At 47.5% G+C, this 20,942-nt stretch overlaps 1 protein-coding gene across 5 annotated transcripts in view; it reads right to left on the bottom strand.

Moving 5' to 3' along the window:
* BCL11A (BCL11 transcription factor A) overlaps positions 1 to 19,690 on the bottom strand; it is a 90,509-nt gene extending 70,819 nt beyond the window's left edge. For 4 of the 5 annotated variants that reach the window (XM_061989295.1, XM_061989293.1, XM_061989290.1 and 1 more), the window contains exon 1: positions 31 to 382. In XM_061989295.1, coding sequence (XP_061845279.1) covers positions 31 to 85 — 55 coding nt within the window. In that variant the 5' untranslated portion in view covers positions 86 to 382. Of the gene's footprint in view, positions 1 to 30; positions 383 to 19,643 lie in introns of those variants that run through there. The other variant, XM_061989291.1, reaches the window with a different exon arrangement.
* Between the last annotated feature and the right edge of the window lie 1,252 nt (positions 19,691 to 20,942).

Genomic DNA, 20,942 nt, shown 5'->3' with positions numbered 1-20,942 from the left:
ATTAAATAAATTGCTCTCCGGGTTACTTACGTGAAAATTCCCGTTTGCTTAAGTGCTGGGGTTTGCCTTGCTTGCGGCGCGACATGGTGGGTTGGTGGCTTCGGTGGCTTGTGAGTCGCTCGGTTCACATCGGGAGAGACGGGTTAGAGAGGAAGGAGACTCCAGAGAAAATATCTTCATCAATGTCTTTTGACATCCAAAATAAATTAGAAATAATACAAAGATGGCGCAGGGAAGATGAATTGTGGGATAGCAGTCATGGCTTTTTTTTTTTTTGTGCAAGGAAAAAAAAGAGAGAGAGAGAGGGAGAGGGAGAGAGAGGGAGAGAGAGAAGGAGAGAGAGAGATGAAAAAAATGGCAAAAGCCCCCCTGAGCTGCAAGTTCAAGTGCGGACGTGACGTCCCTGCGAACTTGAACGTCAGGAGCCTGGATGGACAGAGACATACAAAACATGGGCAGGGCAAGCCGGGGAGAGGGGAGGAGGGAAGGCGAAGGCAACACCAATGGACACTCATCAGGGGCTGGACATGAAAAAGAGAGCAGGACAAGCCAATGGACAGTGATCGCAGGGGGGAGAGGGGAGGGGGCGCGGCGGGAGGGGGTGCACCGGCCGCCCGGCGCACGATGCCGAACGGAGCCGGGGGGCCGGGGGCGGAGGGGGCGGCGGCCGGGCCCGCAAGTGGCCGCGGAGGAGCGGGTGCAGGAGGGGAGCCGGGAGAGGGGCGAGGGGGAGAAATGAAACACGCACACGCGGAGAAAGAAGAGAGGAAAGAGGGAGAAAGCGAGCAGGCAGTCAGGCAGCGGCCGTACACGCACGCACACCCCCGCTGGAAAAGCAAATACATCAGTGAAGCACGAGCCAGGCAGAGAGGGCTGCGGGGCAGGCTAGCCCCGGGGTGTGCCGAGGAGATGGGAGAGCGGGGGGAAGACAGGTAGGACGGGAGACCACCCAAAAAGCGGCGGGGGGCCATCCGGCTCCCAGCTTCCCCACTCGCCCCCCCTACCCCCGCCTCGAAGCCGCGGAGTCCCCTCCTCCCGGGAGCTCGCGGCCCGGCCCCGGGGGACGGCGGCGGCCCCGCGGGGAGCTGGGGGACGGCGGGAGCTCGGCCCGCGGGAAACTTCGGCGGGGAGCGGCGGGCCTTGCCCCGCCGCTGAGACGGGCTCCTCGCCCCGGGGCGGGCCGGGGGAGAAACGAGCGGAGTTTCGCTAGCGAAGAAGCGGCAGGCGCGGGAGGAGAAGCCGCAGGAGCCGGGCGGGAGAAGGAAGAGGGGGGCGGCGAGACCTCGCGGCTTTCCCCGCGGGGTCCTCTCGCCCGCCAGCCCGGAGCTCCCCTCCCCCGGCGGCGCTCCGAGCCCCGCTCGCAGCGACAGTCTCTTAACGAAAGCGAAACGCGGGGCTGCCGGCGGCGGGCTGGCAGCTGGGGGCGGGGGGAGAGCTGAGGCGGCAGGAGGCACCGAGAAGTGGCTGGAGTTGGGAGGATGCGGCGGCGGCGGCTGCAACTTGGCCGAAAACACCCGGAGCGACGGAGACGCTGCTGGCGCAGGGAGGGATCAGGTTGCAGGAGAAATTAAAGCTCCGGAGGCGAACGGGCGTTTGGAGCAAAGTGCGGCTGCGAAAGGAGTGCGAGGGGGATAACCGTGCCCAGGACGGAGGCGGAGAGAGAGACCGAGCGCCGGGCGGCCCCGCGGGAGGAGAGAGCCGGCCGGCAGGCACGGGGGGGACGAGGAGCCGCCCGCCACTGTAAGAAAGATTTGAACGCGCAGAGCTGTGACGGCCCGGAGGCCGCACGGGGGAGCCGAGGGGGCGGGCGGGGGCCGGGGCTCGGCGGGCGAGCGGCGGGGACCTGTTGGCGAGGCGAACCCGGCCGCGCCACCGCGGAGCTGTCAAGAGGCCGGGGCGAGCAGCTCCGGCGTGGGACGGTTTCAGCTTCCCGCCAGCAGCTTCCCCCCCTCCCCCCGCCGCCCCGGCTCCGCCCGCCGCCGGTCAGCCCCGCCGCTCCCCGCTGCAGGCACGGACGCGGGCGAGCCCGGCGATGCCTGTCGCCCGGCAGCCGAAGATGCACCTGGGGACGCTGGGCGCAGGGGGGAAGCAAATGCCTGTCCGGCGTGACTTTGCGGGGAGACCCAGCCTCAGGTGACAATAGCCAACTGCTTTTGGGTTGGCTGCCGTATCCAAGCGTACATATGTTCCTGTGCACAACATACAGAAACGAGCATACGTGTGTACCAGAGAGATAAAGACAGAGATATAGATGGGATTTGATTTATATATAATAGCACGTATAAAGCTTTTCGAGGTGGCTGCAATGTAAAAAGTAATGACTTTATTACCCCTGAACGGCTCTGTGGTTCACAGGTAACAGTCCTCGGAATGACAATTCATTAGTTGTGAGCTGTCTGAAAGCCAGTATGTATCCGAATACCTACCCCTGGTTATTCCCAATAAATAACAGGCAACATTTCATTGATTTTCTTTAAAAAATCATCGCAAATTAAGCACTTGGTTACAACTCAATCTGTTCTATTTCCATACCGTGTCTGAGATTCCCGAGGTGACTTCCCAGACCGCATCTTAAAACCTACACTCAGGAGCTAATTTTACAGATGCTTTCATGAATGGCAAGCAAGGATGTTCCTACCATTAGCGTGCCCTTAAATTCCAGCACCGTAAAATGCCTCGAATGAAATGGAAACTCACTGCCTTAAAAACAATATTTCATCCTGGCTGGATAATTATTAATATTGGCATTTGATGGCAATAGTGCTGTGCTCCCCCCCCCCGTCGTCGTCCCCCCCTCCTCCCCCCAGCGCTTCGCATTGTCATGTGATTGGAGGGAGATAAACCTCAAGAAAGAAAAGGAGTCAGAAGACATTTTTAACACGGCATAACCGCAGATTAATAATGCAGGTGGGTTTGTATTTTATTGTATTTTTAGGGGAAGGGAAAGAGGCTGTTTAATGAGCAGTGGTGGACACAGAGTAACTATATTTACAATCCTTGATGTGGCTTTTCGGTGGGTAGTAAATTATGACAATATTAAAATTATTTTCTGGCAGCCCCGTTAACTGCGCTGGGGACCGTAAAGCCCTTACTGATTCCATTTATGCCTTGTAATTACAATCCACGGGCTCTCTCTAAACCCTTTGGCGTATATTGTGTGTAAACTTTTAGCTAATAGACCTTTTTTTGAACGGAGGGACTTTTCTCGGCACTTCCTGCAGTATGTATTCTGTCTCTGATCTCTGTATTTAATGGCCAAGTCCTGGTTTATGCTTTATAATGTGTTGACAAGTTTTCTAACAGACTTTCTGAAATAATGCACATATATTCCTGTCGGTTAGAAACTCCACGGTATTTTCAGAGTCGAGTAGATCTATATCCTAATGCACTGAGAGGGAGTGTAAATCATAGAGGATTTCATAGCCCTTTCAGTAGTTTTCTGTATGAAGTATGAGCAGCGTGGCCTCCAGACGTAACCTTTTAGAAAAAAAGACAGTGCTTTTATTTTATGGTGTAAAGTGCTTTTAGCTTCAGGGCTCTGAACGTGAATGTGGTCAACAAACAGCTCTTGCGAGGGACTTGGCTACAGCCTCAGCCCCAGCGCTGGGAGCTTGCCTTCCTGACAGGGAGGGTTACCGGGCCATCACTGGCCGCGGGACCAGGCTGAAACAGCCGCCCCCCATCCCGACGCGTTAACCCCAGAAACGCCGCCTCGTTGTAGCCGGCTCCGCGCTGGATGGGGGGGTGTGTGGGGGGGTGTTGCTTCACGCTTCGACGCCCCCGAGCCTCTGCAAGCGGCCAGGTGCACGCCTCGGAGCAGACACCCCGGGGAAAGCAGGGAGGCTGCATGGCCCCCGGCGCTGGCCGTGAGGCTGGCAATGCCCCTCGGGAACCGGCAAAGGCAGGGCCACGGCGGCTGGGGAGAGGCCCCCGCCACTGCCCCACTGCATCCCAGCCCTGCTCCACGGACATCAGTCCCTCGGCTCCCTGCCACAGCCACCACAGCACCTCTGCGGCCGGCAGAGCAACCCCAGCCTTCTCCCATATCCCTTGCACCGCGGTGTCACCCTGCTCGGTTACTCCTAATGAACCTAATGACTGTGGTAGATAAAAACAGTTAGAAATGCCTAAACACTGACTGAGAAATGCTGGTAGATTAGGAAAGGTGAAGACAAACCGAGGCCAGCACTGAAAGACAGCCCAGTGATCACGCTCTGAGGACTGATGATAACTTGTCTGTCACCTTCTGCTCCTCCACAACCCTTCTTTGCCCAAGCTGTGGAGGATGCCCCACAACCCTGCTGCAGCATTTTGTCACCCCATCATCTGCTGCTGTTTGGCTCCCAGCTCCAGGGCAAATGTGGCCCCACACCTCTGCTGTGTGTGAGCAAATGTGTGCTGAAACCAGAGCCACAGTGTTTTTCAGGCTGCCTACAAGTGGAAGCCAACCTTGGAGAAGGATCTGCCTCGACAGCAGGCGGCTGTACCCACGCTGTCCCCTCTGGCTGCCCTGCCTAAATTTATCCCATGGGAACCAGAACTTGGAGACACCAGCTAATTCTCTTGAGCAGCTGAGAGCAGAGGTGGGCACCCATCTCACTCTGCTGTCCTGGGGCAGGGGTAGTAACCCACATCGACAGACCAGAGTGCTCGGGGGAGAAAATTAACACTGCAAAAATTATTTTGACATTAAAATCTGCCAAAATGTATGTCCCCATCCCTCCTCTCATGCCTCATCTCTCTCTGAAAAATAGCGTGGTCCTCTCTCTATTCAAGCGTGTGAGATGCTATGTGGTTGCTGTAGAAAAGGACATAAAAGTACCTATATTTGAGTTGTGTGGCCTTTCTCCATCTTGCAGGCAGGCACTCAGTCCTCCTGCACACGATCGGGACCCAAAGGTGCAAAGAAGCATGACACAATTCATACCACGTACTGCTGTCCCTGCCTATCTGCTAATTTAGCGACAGACTTGGCAGTGGGTGAGTTCAGCAACTTTGGTGGGCAAATGTTCCTGCTTCGAAGCTCCAACTGTCATTCATTCAGAGCAGGAATCTCACTTGCCAACTTGGTGCAGAACATTAAGACCAAACACAAATTCCCAAACTCTGCCAGTTCCCCAGCGCTGGGCTGCGTTACACAACGGCAGATCGCACGGGGTGCTTTCCCACACCGTCTTGATAGTCTCAATCAGGCAGAGGCAATGTGGGCGGAACTCTTATCATACCAGGCTGACTCCCCGTGAATGAGCAGAGGACTTGCACGTTCTAGAAATAGTATGTGCATTAGTATTCCTGCATGAGAAACTTGGGCACGCTGCTCTTCCTTTTCTCTTTTTTTTCCTCCTCCTTCCCTTTTTAATAAGGGCTCAAAATAAACTCCAATTCTGCAGGCGCTTACTAGCGCACACAGCAGTGAGTCTATGCGGGATCACAAACATCCGAGTGCCAGGTGACAGAAAGGTTTCATTACTGGCTTGCCCTAGGCAGGACCCAGAAGAAATGAACCCCTGAACTTTAGGAGACTTTTTTTTCCTCCCAGGGGTTTCAGCAAGGTCTGGGATTTCAGCCTGCCTCTGCTTGCACAGCATCCAGCACGATGGAGCCCTGAACCCTGACTGGACTTTCTGGGGATGACTAGCAAATAAAAGGCACAAAGTGCTCAGGAAACATTTTCAAATGGTGCAGCTCTTGCTCTGAAGCATACAAACAGTTCTGCATGTCCATGGGGAGGCAGAGGAAGGAATTAGTAAATGCCCATAAAGTCTCATTTTTAATCAAACATGTGATTTCAGACAAACTGGATTTAATTTGCACTGCTGTAGTACTTCGCTGTTTGTCACTTTGTTGTGTTTAATATTTATATCTCTTTTTATAAGTAAACATGTAACATGCCCCTGACAGTTTCCAGCCTAGGTTTTAAGCCAACATGAGTTAAACTATGTGCATTTAAAACCTCCCAGAACCTGACCTATAATGCAAATCCATACAGTCTTAATTATAGCAGCACCAGCAGCCACCGCAGGAGTGAAAGAGTTGAGCTTTCGTTACTAAAGAGGCACAGTAGTTAAGGTCTGCCAGTGCTCCTGTTACAATCCCCATCTTGAAGAGGTTATAACTTGAGCTGTGTAAATTTGATTGAGCTGAAACTTGGGACTCAAACTGTCAGTCCATATAGGGAATTATCTTATGAATAATTGGCTAACTCATTGCTTGATTCACAGACCTTTATCAAACATTTTTAATGGGTTTTAATGTTTTTTTCTTTTACTGACATCTAGGGTATGAATTGGGTACTTCTAGCTCTTCTGAAGCTCCATACTGAACAGCATATATAGAGATACCCAAGTTAAAGCTAGAGCTACCCCGGGGAGTTCCTGGAGCATACGTGCCACACTTCCGTACCCATACACCAATAAGAGACCGTGAACAAGAAACGGCCCTTAAATCTACCTCAAAAGAGAGTCCTAAATGTGTAAGATAAAGAGAATATAAATGCTTCCAACAGGAGGGAGTTGAAGCTCATAAAATGTGTCTGCTTTGCACATCAGCTGCATCGTGATACGCTGCCAGTCGCACGTCTTTCAGGTCCCTTTATACTGACCCTCATGCTGGGAAGGAAAGGCGCTCACTGAACCCACAGTCCAAAACACAGCTCTGGCACAGCACAGTGTATAGGTCAACTTCATTAGCTTTAGAAGCAGCGAGGATAGCTAGGGACAGGGAAACATCTGGCAGAGGGTTCGTCACTGTTATCTTTGCTAACAGTTTTCAGAATCTTTTCATCTTGGGCTTTTTCTTCCCCCAAAATGGTGTGGAAGTGAGTCCCACCTGTCTGCCTTGGCATCAGAACAGCCTTAACAGCCTTAATCAGAACAGCCACTTTGAGCTGTTTGACTTTCAACATAGAGTATAAGTTTAAGTATCACTTTGTGTTACAAAGGATTTTACTGAGAATTGCTCTCCATAATGCTTTTCACTAGTTTAAAACTTCTGTTTATCAGAGATGTTTTTTATCACCTCAAATCACACTAAGCCATTGGTTTAGGTGGAGGCTTGTCATTTTCTTTGACCCCCAACAGAAAATTATGACAAGCCCGGGGAGAGAAAGATGAGTCACAGGCCTCAAACAAACAGATTACTCTCATAGAGCCAGACCCCACAAAGTTTCCATGTCCACTTCACTGAGCAGTTACAGAGCAGAGACACCTGGCTGCATGCCTGAACTGATGAGCAGCATCTCTATTGGTTTCAGGCTGCAGCATGGAGCTCTCTCACTGCAGGGCTGTGTGCAGGTCATTCTGAAACAAAGAGCTGTGAGAAGCCAGACTCTGCTCAACAAGACGTTCCACACATCCAAATCCCACGTTCATCAGGGCTACTCTATTTGGCCTCACAGAAACAGATGACAGCACAAACACAGAGAGGTCAGTTCTTTTGAGCCACTGCTGAGATCCCAAGCCATCACCTGTGAGATTTAAATGAGCAGCATGTCCAAGAACGGCACACAGTCACACTTCATCTCCAAAGTATCTGTTCACCAGTGAAGTAGGGCAAGAGAGCTGGGCAGGCTTGGTCTGACTCTGATCAAATAAAATATGTGGGGCGACTGCTTCTCTTAGAGCACAGCAGTTGTTTATGAACAAGATCTCGGGATCGTAAGGAGAAGCTTTTCACACTCCTGTGCAAGATTAGAGCTCAAACACTCCCTACGAGGAAATCTGGAAATCTACACTATGGATGTGGCAGGTGGGAAAGGGAGGAATTGCAAACATTTTGTCTTGAAGAATAAACCAAACTACACTTCAAATCCACTTTTATAAAAGAGGCAGAATAACAAAAATAATTAAATCATCTGAGAAACCCAATATCAGCAATCAAAAAGAAGTTACTTCTACAGTTTCGCTACACAGGATGAGGAAAGGTTTAGTTGTTTTCTTGTATGGTGCTGAACACAGTCCATTCTTCCCCTAGCAACACTCAGCATGAGGGACACTAGAGAAGGACAGTGCAATAAAAAAGGCCTTTCCTCCTCTAACCCTGCTCCATGTATCCCCTGCCAGAGGAATCTCCTTGGCCTTGGGTACTGCGAAATTCTTAAGCACATATTTATCTTTGAGCACATCAGCTGTACTCACATGCCCAAAGTAAGCGTGTACTCAAGCATGCTGTTCCATTGCCGCCTTAACATCTTTGGAAAATAACTTCCATTACATTGCTTTTTAGAGCTTCAACTTTTACTCACTTAGGAAGCATTGAACTGAAATTTAACGTACACAATCATCATTCTCTGTATTCGTTTTATATTGCTATTTCAGGTGACATTTAGGCTTAGCTTTCAGCTTTAGCACAGAAGAAATGCACATGCCTTGCAAAACATGACAGAGTTTCTGCGAGGAACTGGGTGAAAAAATTAATTGTGGAGACAGCAGAGATCTGTTTCTGCATTTAATAACAAGGACAGCTTTACTGTGGGTTTTCTTCTTTGCCATATTTATTTTGTGCAAAATTTCAGGTTAATTGTTAGAATGCTTACAATAATATTTTAATGCATCTCTCAGTAGTCAGAAGAATATATTATTATGTAGCCTAAAGCTGCCCGGAAAGCTGCAGCACTGAGAGGTAGCAGGAGTGGTGGTGAATAACCTGTGATAAGAGCCTGCTTCTTTGAGCAGTTTGGATAGTTTTGCAACCATTTGTTATTGTCAGCACATATAATTTTTACAGTACAGTATGAATTCTGACTGTGGTGAAAAGAATGCTTTCTACCACCAGTATGAATAAGATTTCACTCAATTAAAATAACATGCAAGTATATTGTATAGTGTTACATAGAAAGCTGATGTGCATTAAGTATGAATGCTGGGGCTGGGGGGAGTTATTGTACTAATGCTATTGTTCAGTGAGCAACTATTCCCCAGCATTTAAAAAAAAAAAGCAAGGGAAATTAAATACAGAAATCAGAACTATGTGCAATGTTTGATATTACCATATTGAAATTAATGTGTTCACAATTTAGACTTTAATTTGCCCTATCCTGTTAAGTTTCACAGCATCGGAGTGCCGACAGAGAGAGAGAGACAGAGAGATGTAAACACATGGAGAGAGATCCATGGCTATCCCTGCTGTCACACACCTCTCTCAGACGTGAGGGTGACAGGCACTACAGGTGAATGCAGGGTAAATACAGGCCATAGCATAGGTCCAGTCAGGATGCTGTTTCCCAGTGATGGTAGGGAGAAGTTTGGTCTAAAAGCGGTTAGACCGATGTGGTCCACTGCACTCTCCCCCTCCTGAAGGGCTCCTCAGCACAGGGTGAGGTGAGCTACAGACCTCCTGGCACCCTGGTTCATGCTCTCCAGAACTGAAGGTACCTGAACACCTAGGGATGTATGGGGACACAGCCACAGCAGTCCCTGCCAAGAAGACCAAAAGTGTCTCGGAGCTGAGGTGTATCTCAGACAGCCGTTGTAGTCAGAGCCAATAAAAATGAAACTATTCTCTATTGAGACCTAATTAGCTTTTATATTCAAAGCTGTACTGCACATTTGTACATTGCTTATGAGTAGGACTAAAAAATATATGTACCATGACACTATACTTTTAAAGTGTCTATTGAATGCTTTTCCCATTCTCCAAGGATTGCCTCCTCCTTAGATGTATACGTTCAGAGAATATGACGAGGCTAATTATTTTTCCCTGAAATGATCACTGCTTCTCTCTAGCACTTTGCAGGGAAGCACAGACCTCGCCTCTTCAGCCTCGGAACTTACCAAAAAAAAGCCCAAACCCCACAACTGCCTTCAAATCCTCAGATGAAAACCTGTTTGGTAAACAAATTTCCTGCCACGGGCTTTACAGGACTTACTGTTCTATCAGAGCACGTAGGAGCCTTTTTGCCATTTTTTAGAGGGGGTTATGTATTTTTCTGTTACCTTTCCTGCCTGTAAAGCAATCAGGGAGAGCGGCAGGAGGCTCCATAAAGATGCAAATTGCTGCCAGATAACTGGTTTCGCTGGTTCTGCCTTCGGGAAGCTGCGATGCCACATGGGGCGGTGGGGGGGGGGAAGGATCTGCGGGGCCCCTCCGTGCCTTGACCCCCCCCCCGGGCCGCCGTAGCGGGACTGGGCAAAGGGCAGGAGAGCAAGGAGCGCGCTCCTTTTGAGCCCCACTAATTCTCTCACCCGTCCCTGTGTCCAGGCTGGCTTGCACACTCTTCGTGTGTCTTGCTGGGCTTTTCTACTTATTCATGCCTTTCGCGAGGGGTATTGAGTCCTCTTCCCGCGCCCTGAGAAGCACGGGCAGCTTGACACCGCAGTTACAAGGTCAAGATTTCAGCAGCTGAGACGTGCTCCTGGCCGCGGCGTGGGGAAAGGACGGGCTCATCCCTGCACCCTCTCCTGTCACAGACCTACTCAGGAGAAGCTGGGGGACACCTAGCTATGGGTTTGTAGCCTGAACCACGTGCTAAGGCCCTCTCTTTCCTAACTCAGCACTTGAGGGATTAAAAGGAATCACCTGGTTTCAAATGAAAATGAAAGTATGATTCACGGGTAAATGTTTGCAAAAAGTATTTGAGATCATTTTAAAAATCACGAGGAGAAACAGTGACCTTGTGTGGACTGTGGGGATGCTCTGCTGGTAATTTCAAAGCAGCATTGCTTGTTACACTAACCTTTTGCAAGACATTGATCAAAACCGTGGACCATTTGAGTATTTAAAAAGACCCATGAAAGTAAACAATAAGCTAATTCACGAGTGTTCAGATGTGCAGTAGCTTTAGCACAAATATTCCTATCAGTATGGTGGTGGCCTCATATAACACAATAAGATACAATTCAGCCCTGTGACGGTCTATTGAATACATAATATGCATTTTAAAAATTGCCTGGAAACGTATTCATACTGTAAAATCTAATGGTTCAGGTGGAGCTTTTACTCTTGATCAAATAATAAAAATTGTTAGAGACCACTCTGTCATCTCATTGCTCACCGGGCTCCACGAGGACTGTTTTACGTTCCCCTTTAAATAGGACAGAGAGCAAGAAGGAAAACATAAACCACAGAAGAATTACTACAGACATTAACTTTCAAGCCAGGAAAGCAAGAGAGCTGAGAAAGCAAGTGGGGGAATTGTCTTTGTCACTCCACACCCAGCGAGGTTCCCTACAGCTGCGTGGATCACATTAGCGCAAGGTTGCACTCACCCAGCCCCAAGGGATGATTTGGGTGAGGTGTCACCGTTCTGCCCCTGAAATACCTTCTTTCTGTGGACTGAGGTCTGCCAGGGATGGGGACTGGTGTGGATAGACAGGCAGAGGCCGCAGACAGATGAGACTCCCTGTGGGACAGAGTGGGTGGCAATGGCCTTGTCCACAGAGAAGGAATCTGAAGTGCAGACTAGCAATAGTAATAGTGATTACTATTAAAGTGCAGAGCTTTTCATTACTGAAAACTTCAAATAACTCTCCTGAACTATATTTGAGATGGGTTTTTTCATGTTAACTCCAGGTTTGATTGCTGGAAAAGGTTGACTGCTAGAAAAGGAAAACCAGTGCAGTGCACAGCAGTGGGGAATCGAAGCCCTTCTTTCCCAGAACCCCTGCCATATACGTACTGTCACTCACCTTCCAGACACTCAGTACAACCATTCAATCTATTGAATCAAGAGACTGTTTGATCTTATCTGCATCTGTGAGCTGACTGTCAACCTGCTTAGGCTGCATATTAAATCATCTATAGTAGCTGTATCAAGCTGGGATGATCTGTTAATTCTAAATTTATTAACCCTTAGAGTGCAGTCATCATGTTTAATCTAGTGTAGCCAGCATTTATTTTACAAGACTAAATCCTTCTTTAAGATGAGGCTGTGCTGTAGGTTACAGAATCAGTAACACAGAGGAGATGGGAACTTAGAAGAGCTCACTTTGATCTCAGAGAGCCAGCTGACACTATCACTGCTCCAAACATGTATATATGTGCATGCATCACACTCCCATGTCCAGTGTGTGGGGTGTGTGCACACATGGACGTGCCTCACATTTCCTCACAGAGTTTTGCCCGACATGAGAAAGGAAAAGAGAGGCCCAGAGCAGTGCCTAAACCCCGTGCCTCCACGAGGGCTGAAAATCAAAAATCGCAGTGATGGTACACGAGCACAGCACAAGCTGAGGGTGGCTGTGGGCAGAGAGTCCTCTGAGGACCCACCAACAAATCTCTCCTCCAAGTCAACTCACACTTTTTGGAATGTAACTGCCATCCAAATCGATTAACAACCAGTCCTCAGAGTGCTGAGGACTCAGGCTGCTGCAGGACTCACCAGAAGTCAAGTGCAGCTACTGGAGTCCATACAAACGCATGGACCTGCACACATCATTTTATACTGATACATACATACACACCGATATGTTAATCTGTTCCTTACACACACACATCCCTCCCTGCCCCTCTCTCCTGTTATCTATTATCCTTGCACATTGCTGATGGTATCAACATATTCACAGCTTTTATTTCAGTCACAAACTGCTAGGCATGCTTCCTTTTTTGGTAATCACGTGCCCGGTATCTCTCTAATGTAGCCTAATAACAATTTTAGCATTCAGATGAAGCGATTTCATTCTGTGACTGCCTTTTCTATTAGATTTGATTCTGAGAAGCCCCAGTGGGTGCCTCCAAGGCAGAGATCTATCTGTGAGGCTGCAACCGATTCAATAGCAGCCTGAGCTAACCTTGACCTTTCCCTAGACCCTGCTCCATCTGGTGCCAGCCTGGTCCCCCCCTTCTCCTCCTCCTTGCTTCACAGTCAGCATTGATCAAGGCGGAATCGAGCCTCTCTCCCCCTCCAAGGGCTGGGCAGTCGTGGAAAGGACAGCACATTTCAATATATGGAAATGATCGAGCCTCTTATGCAATCATAAATCTACATAGAGCTTCGTGATTTGATATTTCATTCACCTCCAAACATTCCCCCCCCTCCCTTCCCCCAGCAGGGATTTATAAACTATAAGACAGCGGCTTTCCCCAACACCTGGAAATTATAAAGCTTGCTGTTTATTGGGAATGAATGCCTGGCGATTTCATCTGATTTACCTTGCGTTGTATTTATTTGCAACTCACTCGGTTGTTTCCCCTGCGTGCTCAGGTTATTTCTCTTTTTTTTTTTCCTTTTTAATTTTCTATTTTCTTTCTTTGTTTTTTTTTTAAGGTAGATTCCCCCCGTTCCGTTTCGGCGGCAGCAGCGGCGCCGGTAGGGCAATGTTTTGATACCGACGCTGTCTCAGCTCCCGCTGCCGTGCCGCCGAAGGCAGGGTAGGGCGGGCTCAGCTCGGCTGCTCGCACCGCGCCCGAGCCCCGCCGGCCCCTCGGTAGCGGCTCCGGCCAGCCCCCAGCCCCGCCGCGGCGCGTCCGGCTTCGCTCCGCACCGACCGGGCCCGCTCGGGCGCGCTGCAATAGCTGGAAACGAGCAGAGGCTCCTGCGATTCAGCAGCGCTCGCCACTTTGTCATCTTCCTAGTTCTGCTACATTTTCTTCTCTCCCCCGCGCTGCCACTCGGCTCCTCGCTCCCCTCTCTCCTCCAGACCCTCTAAGTGGGAGCACCCCGGCTCCCCCCGTGCCGTGCCCCCGCCCGAGCGCAGCCGGCAGCGGCTCGGCCGGGCTGCCCGGGGCGCTGCGGCGCGGCCCCCCCGCAGGAGCCGCCGGGCGCCCAACTTCGCGTGTCGGCGGCGGCTGCCAGGCTCTGCCTGCCGGAGGGGCTGGGGAGGGGGAGCGGCGGGCTACCCCGTTCCCAGCCCTGACAAGACGATTATTTTTAAATGCGGAGGGTGTTTAGGAGCAAGCCCCCGGCGCGCTGCGGGGCCGGAGCGGTGGGTCCCCCCCAGCCACCGCCACCTCCGGCGCTGGAGCAGCAGTAACGCTGCCGAGGTACTCCCCCTTCTCCTAGGGCGAGAGTTACACGGCATTTACCGACGGGCTATACTCCGTGCCTGAACACCCTCGCGTGATACTCCAGTGCCAGGACATTTACTTACACTTCCAAGCCATCACTTTATTTTTCTTCCTAAGAATTCTGACATCACCCCATTTTTTTTTTCCTCATCGCATACCGGCCTGGAGATTATATAACAGATTATGTAAAATTGTAATTACAAGATGATATATGCAGACTCTAATTATTATATAGTTTCCTGCATATCTATAGCTAGGCACACAGCACATATGTTAAGAGTTGGTTCTGCAATATTTGCGTACCCGACACTTCTGGCTGTGGATGCGGCATAGAAAAGGAACAGGGAGATATCTGACAGTGCATATGTATAACAGAGATATATTACCTAGTGGGAAAAGGTATCTGGAAATATGTTTCTTTCTGTTTTGAGGAATTTGTTTTGCTTTATCTCTAGGGGTAGGGAAAAAAAATAGGGAAAAAAACCTGTGAATTACATTGAAAAAAGAGATCTATTCAATTTGTCAGTTTAATATTGTGCTTCCTTTCTGTAGTGCTACAAAGATTTAGAACATTTCCAAAACTTTCAGCTCTAATCTGTGTCTCAGGTTTGTTTGGAGGACTTGCCACCACATGCCAGCTCAAAATGAGTGTCAATTAATAATAAAACCCACTCTTGCTTATTTCTGCACTCAGATAATTTCACAGATTTTGATGAAACCACGGATGCAATGGTGAGAATTTCCCAATGCCTGCACTATTAACAGTTTTCATTCTAAAGCACCAAAACTTCCCAAAATAGAAGTGCTGAATATTTCTTCACTCTTCCCAACAGCCATCTACATGTGTTATTAGATGCTTAGAATACAGAGAATATTCATCTCCTTCCAAAGCGTGGTTTGTTCTACCAGGAACATAGCTGGTAGAAACAATCTCAGACCTCGGCAGCTTTAGCGTGGCCTCCAAAAGTAGAAATAAATTGAAATAAGAAGTAGGAGAGTTTTCAACTAGTGTTTTCCACCACGTGAGAAGTAACTGGAAAGCATTTGCCCTTCTAACACCACAGGATTCATCAGCTCTTTGCTTTCTGAGCAACCTGAGCAATCATGTAACCTCTGCAGAAGTGCATAAGAGTGGTTTGTTGTTGAAAAGCATATTGTACTTATTAGTAAAATGTGAAATGGCTTAAAAACCAATTTGAGCTATGAATTGCCATCTGCTCAATGGGGGGAAACAGAAAGTAACTGAATATATTTTCTCACCTTTTTTTATAGTAACATAAACAACGCTCCAGAACACTATAAACTTCTAGCTGTACAAAAGCCTTTGGTGCAGTTATATTGTGCTGCAGGTCAAGACTTTGTCCACACTGTTAAACGCTCTTTCTTTTAATGATCTGCAAACGTCCGAAAGTAATGGTTCTTTCCCTATTAAATAAGATGTTCTTTTTAATTTCAGAGATTAAAAGCTTGTACCTGCTTCCCACGTGATACTCTGGAAACTGTCCCTGATCGAGAGCTAGCCTTGAGATCTCTGCATGCCTTGAGACATCAAAATATGGAGGGGTAAAGCGACGCGTACAACTTATTCTGGTTCTCCACATGGGAGGGTAAGATAGAAGGGTTTCTGTTACTCAGCTTTTATGTAGCACTTTGCATCACTAGTGTCCATCACATGAGAAATTGATATTTCCCTCTCTCTACCCCTGCCCCTTTCTCGCAGAGTGAAACTGAAGAACCGAATGGGACTGCTTCCTCTGATACTGAGCTTTGCCAACACTGATGGCATGTTCCTCCAGCACCAGCAAACTCAGTGACCTGCCCGAGAGCTGTCGGGGCAAGGCTCTGAAGGCAGCTCAGAGTGCTGAGAGACCTCTACTTGTCCTAGGAGAAATGCCACACAGCGAGGCAGTGCCTGCCTCGGTCTATGCCATGAGCAGGACTCCCTGTGAGCACTTAGGGGAACCAGCTGTATTGGCAGCTCCTCAAGACTCAGCTCACCAGGCAAACACTGCAATGGAAAGAAAAAAAAAGACTTCTTTTCCTTTCTATTTAGCTGGAGTTATTTCTTTGCTGTCCTTCAGCTTTATGTACTTGGGAACCCAGTCTGCTTTTTAACCTGTTGTTCTGTTTCTTGCCTAACAGCAATTCAGCTAACCCATCCCCAACACGCGACTCCTAGCACTGCTGGATCATAGAATCATAGAATGAGAGGGGTTGGAAGGGACCTTTAGAGATCATCCAGTCCAACCCCCCTGCAGAAGCAGGTTCACCTAGATCAGGATGAGAGGGGAGAGAATTTCTGGAGCACAGGGAGACATTCAAACCAAATGGCCAGGTTTGGGCACGTGAAGATCTTGACTTGGAGCAAATTTGGCAAGAAGCATGAGGACAGGAGAAATGTGAATTGTTACAGTTCTATCCCATGGGACAGGCACGTGTCATGTGTCAGACTGATTCTGCAATGCAAAAATTGTCTTCATCTGCTTAATGCCTGATGCTTTCTGCTCCCCAAAAGACAACCTTCTCAAAAGTACTGCTTAAAAAGAATAACAATACAAGGAGCAGCTTCCCTGCTCTGTTAGAATTTGACAGGAGTATAAACAAGCAGTAAGGGAAGAGAGGAATAAAAAACTTCACAATAGGAAAAGGAAATACAATGGCACCAAAGTGGCCTGTCCCACTCACATTTTCATTTCCACCTATGTCCCTGGCAGGGCTGGGCACAGCACACCACCTTGAGATTTACATGCAAAGCATGTGAGCTCATTGCAATAGCTGTATCACAGCACACACCTAGGTGTTCTACAGCTCACATACAGATCACCCTGTAGTATTAAGATTCAAATCACCTGTCCTTTGTCATCAATAAAAATGAAATATATTAGGGGAAGTTTGAATACAGTGGCTTGACAGAGCATGTCGTGTCTCACACATGAAAAAATGCTACAAGTGCATGATCAAAAAGTAGCTGTCCACTTTTGTGGCATGAAATTTTTCTATTTCAAAGGGAAAATTCATGCTTTGAGATGAGATAAGCCTGAACCCTTAAACTCCCACAGCCCCTAAGAGTGCAGCGTGAGGCCAACTCAGAACTCTCTGCTACACTGAGAAAAACATATGTTTTTAAGAACTCATAGCTTTCCTTTTTGTTTCCCTTTTTGAGAGTGCAGAATGTAAGCAAAGCATGAGAAGCAGTGCCGTATTTTGAGTGGTTCTTCCCTGATGAACAAGATGCCACAGCAGAATACCAGCCTATGGTGGAAATGGCCAATACTGTGTTTCCATTCTAAGCCTAAGACCCTGCTAAGGCTTTCTAGAAAACACTGTGTCAGACAGATAGATGAGCATATATCCTGGGAGCTAACAGAGCTGGTGACTTTTTCAGCCGGTCCTGGGCTTGTTTTTTTCAGGAAAGCAAGAAGCCACCCAGATTTTGGGATGGCAAGTGTGTATGACAGTGTTACAAAGCAGCCCATAGTAGACAACTGACAAGCATTGTGCCACTGTGAGAGGCAAACAAAGGACAGGGATTGTCATTAAGGAACAATGCACAACAGGTTACTTTGATCTTCTTGAATTGCTTACAGTTTTGACATGAGGATGGACATTATCAGCTCCTCACCAGTGCTGGATCTGTTGAAAACCCTGCCTAACTGCCTACATTCCCCCTAAGTGAAGGGATAAAACCAAATCAGAAAGGTCTGTTACAACTCTAGGTGCTGGAGTCAGAAACATCTGGAAAACCTGTTTGGTGTGGATTCATGCAATAGACAGCAATTGCTCAAAAAAAAAAGCCTCTGCTTTCTCAGAAGGACAATTTCTGAAGTTGTCAACAGCTGGATCCCAAGCAGCCTCTGGCAAAAGCCCCATAAGCAAGTGTGTCACATAAGATGTCTCCAAATCCATCACCTCAGTAGGTAGACCTGGTTTTGGTTTTCTCTTAACAGGCACAGACTCTGAGGTGCCCTTTTTCTCCTAAGTTTGTCCTTCCTGAGAACAGGCTGGTGTCAGAAGAAGAGAGGAGGAAAAATTAAGTGTGCCACTGTTTGTGCCATACCTGTTCCATAGATAGTGTGAGGATTTTTTCCTCAGGACTGTCCATCTGGTGCCATTCCTGAGCAATAAAAGCTCACCCACAAAGTACTTTAAAGCAAACAGTTGGTGTAATGAATACCTTCATACTCCTGTAGCTAGACAACAAGTAGTAATTACTCTAAAGCTACTCACTCCATGAAAGAACACAAGTTCACACACCAGCTCCTTCAGCTGGGAAACAGGACCCCACAGAGGCTGTGTGTTCACCTCACAGGGGGGTGTCTTCACATTGCACGCCCTAGAGATTCCCAGGGGCTAATCCAAGCACAGGAGCACACTTCCCAGAAGAAGACATGTTCCAGCAACCCTTCAACCTAGAGAAAAGGTGAGCTGGCCACCAGTGCAGTCTACTAGAAAGGGAAGTGTGTGCATAGATGCACGTGCACTCACAGTGGTCTGCATGGGGGTGTGGGGCCAGCCATCTCTAAAAAAATACAGCGTTCTACAAAGTACTGTTTTTCTAAATCTTTTTGTGTTCTCTGCACACACTCTCTCCCTGCTTACATGTAGTTTAAAAAAGCAGGGCTGCTCGAACAGCCTCAAGAGCCAAATACTATCTGTGATTCATCAGCGCACACCATGCACAAGAGCAATAGCTGATTTCGTAAGATATGTGGGGAAAAAAACCTTTATCATCTATAATCAGAATTTGTTTACCAGGGGTGTTATTTAAACAGAGGAATACAGGCAGAAATCTGAAAATCTGACTGGAAGTTACTTTGTTATGATCTGTAGTATTGTTCTTGTAGTTCTTTTCAGGAGGCAGTCTCAAGACAGCACAAGATGAGATGCTCTGAATCCCTTGATTTGGATTTTGTTGGTTCTCCCTTTTTTACTTTTGAAACTGTTTACTGAATAAATGTAAAACAGTTACTGAAACTGTGTGCATATAAGCATTGTACCTAAGGAAGACTTACAGTACCTCAAAGATCAGTGTGCCTCCTTTGTTTTGGTTTTTAGCATAGTACATTCAATTATTTCATGCCATTTTATATCATTTTACCTTTACACCCTCCACCTTAAATGGAAACAATATCAATTTGTTACCTCCTCCTAGTCCCAATCATACAGGTAAAAAATAGGTCTCTTACTGTGCTTAAAATTAAGTGCATCTTCCACTAAACTTAGAGGTGTTTTTTCATGAAAGCAAGTGCCATTTACTGCGTGTGGCTATTTCAGTGAGCTAAATATTTATTGAAGGCTCAAAGCATTCACTGGCCTCGTTTTCTCTAGTTGTTGCATTCATATTAATAAACCAGTTTCCTACTTAAAATGAAAAGAGAATTCAGAAATGTTTAGCATGAAGTGAAAGAAGCAGAAGGAAAATGACTAACAGATAGCAGCACATTGCATATTTATTTTGTCCTGTCAATTATTTTTAAAGAATTTCCTGGTTTTAGGGGAAGATTTTTTACAAAGACCTGGACTTATCAAATAAAGATGTCCACAAACACCAGTTTCTTCATTTTTCCTCATTTTGGAGAGTGACTACTGTAAGGATTTCTTTTTCTTTACTGTACTTTTGCCACGTTTCAAGGGTCACAGAATAAAGGTGCATTAAGAGTTTATGACACTGTGGTGACGTCTTTGTGAAGCTGAATACTCACCAGCACTTGTGACACGAGGAGATCACGAACATCAGATGTTCTTCACAACACTTCAAAGCAGCAAGCAGCCAAGGGTAAAGTTCCATAGGTACCAGCTACTCTGGGGTCAGCAGAGGCTCAAAGTATAGACCTGGAGGTAATTTCAGTGTGCTTGTACCCAGTCATGAACACACAATCACCTATTGAAAGTGTCTGCCTTGGAGTGCAGACAGATGGAGAGCACAGAGGTTAGTATAGCCAGGCCTCGGACTGACCTCTGCAGAGAGAATTAAATCAGTCTGACCTCGTTGTGAAGCCTAAATTATATCCATAGACCCCCAAATAATGCATCTTTAATACATTGCTGCCCTCTTTTTATCAGCCTCTTTACCTCGAGGGTATCTTGTTTGCTAACTACTGATGTTAAATTGCAGCTATTTATGCTTTACATTTGTGACCTTGGTGGACATCTTGTCACATTTTTCATGAACACTTGAAAAAAAGATAGAGAAATATTTAGACAGAAAGAATATATAAAACTATGATCTTGTTTCACTTTGGAGTGAAATAAACACGAATGGGAAAAGAAACCTGCTTCAGCCAGGGCACTGTAGTCATTGTATAAGACTAACACAATAGTCATTGTATAATTCTGAGCTTCAGTATCATCCATAACCTATCATCTAGACAGCTTGGAAAACAGGACGGTGCCACGTAACAGGATTTCCAGTATCTTAGAAACACGTTTTCTTCTCTGATATTTTTAATATTATTTTTTAAAGTTCAAAACAGTACTGAGAAGAGAGTAACCCCGTGACAGCTGCCACTTTTGGTAATACACACCTCTGGACAGAAACAATCCCGAGTCTGCACACTGGGATCTCGACTGGCAACGAGCCCCGTTCAAACTAGGAAGCGTTTAATTGGCACTTCTGTTGACTGTAACAGCAGAGGAGCCCAGTGGAGGTTCAGAGGAACTGCATCCCTTCCCACGGGCTAAAAGGCTGCGGTTGGTGGTTTACTGCTGTACCTTAACCTGAATAAAAGGTGCTTGGGAAAAAAACAATCTTAGTCCAGGGTGTTGCTTTCCAAGTACCTTTACTCTAAGGTGCACTGAGTTCCTTCGTGGCTTCTGCTAGTCCGAATAAAACTTTGATTTGAACTCCAGAAAGGAATGAAGTTTTGTGTCTCTGCAGTTACACTGGGATTTTGACTCTGCCACAGTGTGTCATCTTGGGCAAGTCATTGAGGCCCACAACAGGGAATCCTCTGGGATCTCCACCTGGAAAACTCTGACTCCACAGGCCAGCCAATCCACCC

This window comes from Colius striatus, chromosome 2 (assembly GCF_028858725.1).
Source record: "Colius striatus isolate bColStr4 chromosome 2, bColStr4.1.hap1, whole genome shotgun sequence".
NCBI classification, from domain to species: domain Eukaryota; kingdom Metazoa; phylum Chordata; class Aves; order Coliiformes; family Coliidae; genus Colius; species Colius striatus.
Note: the sequence above shows the minus strand (reverse complement) of the source record. Positions and strands in the feature narration are given on the sequence as shown.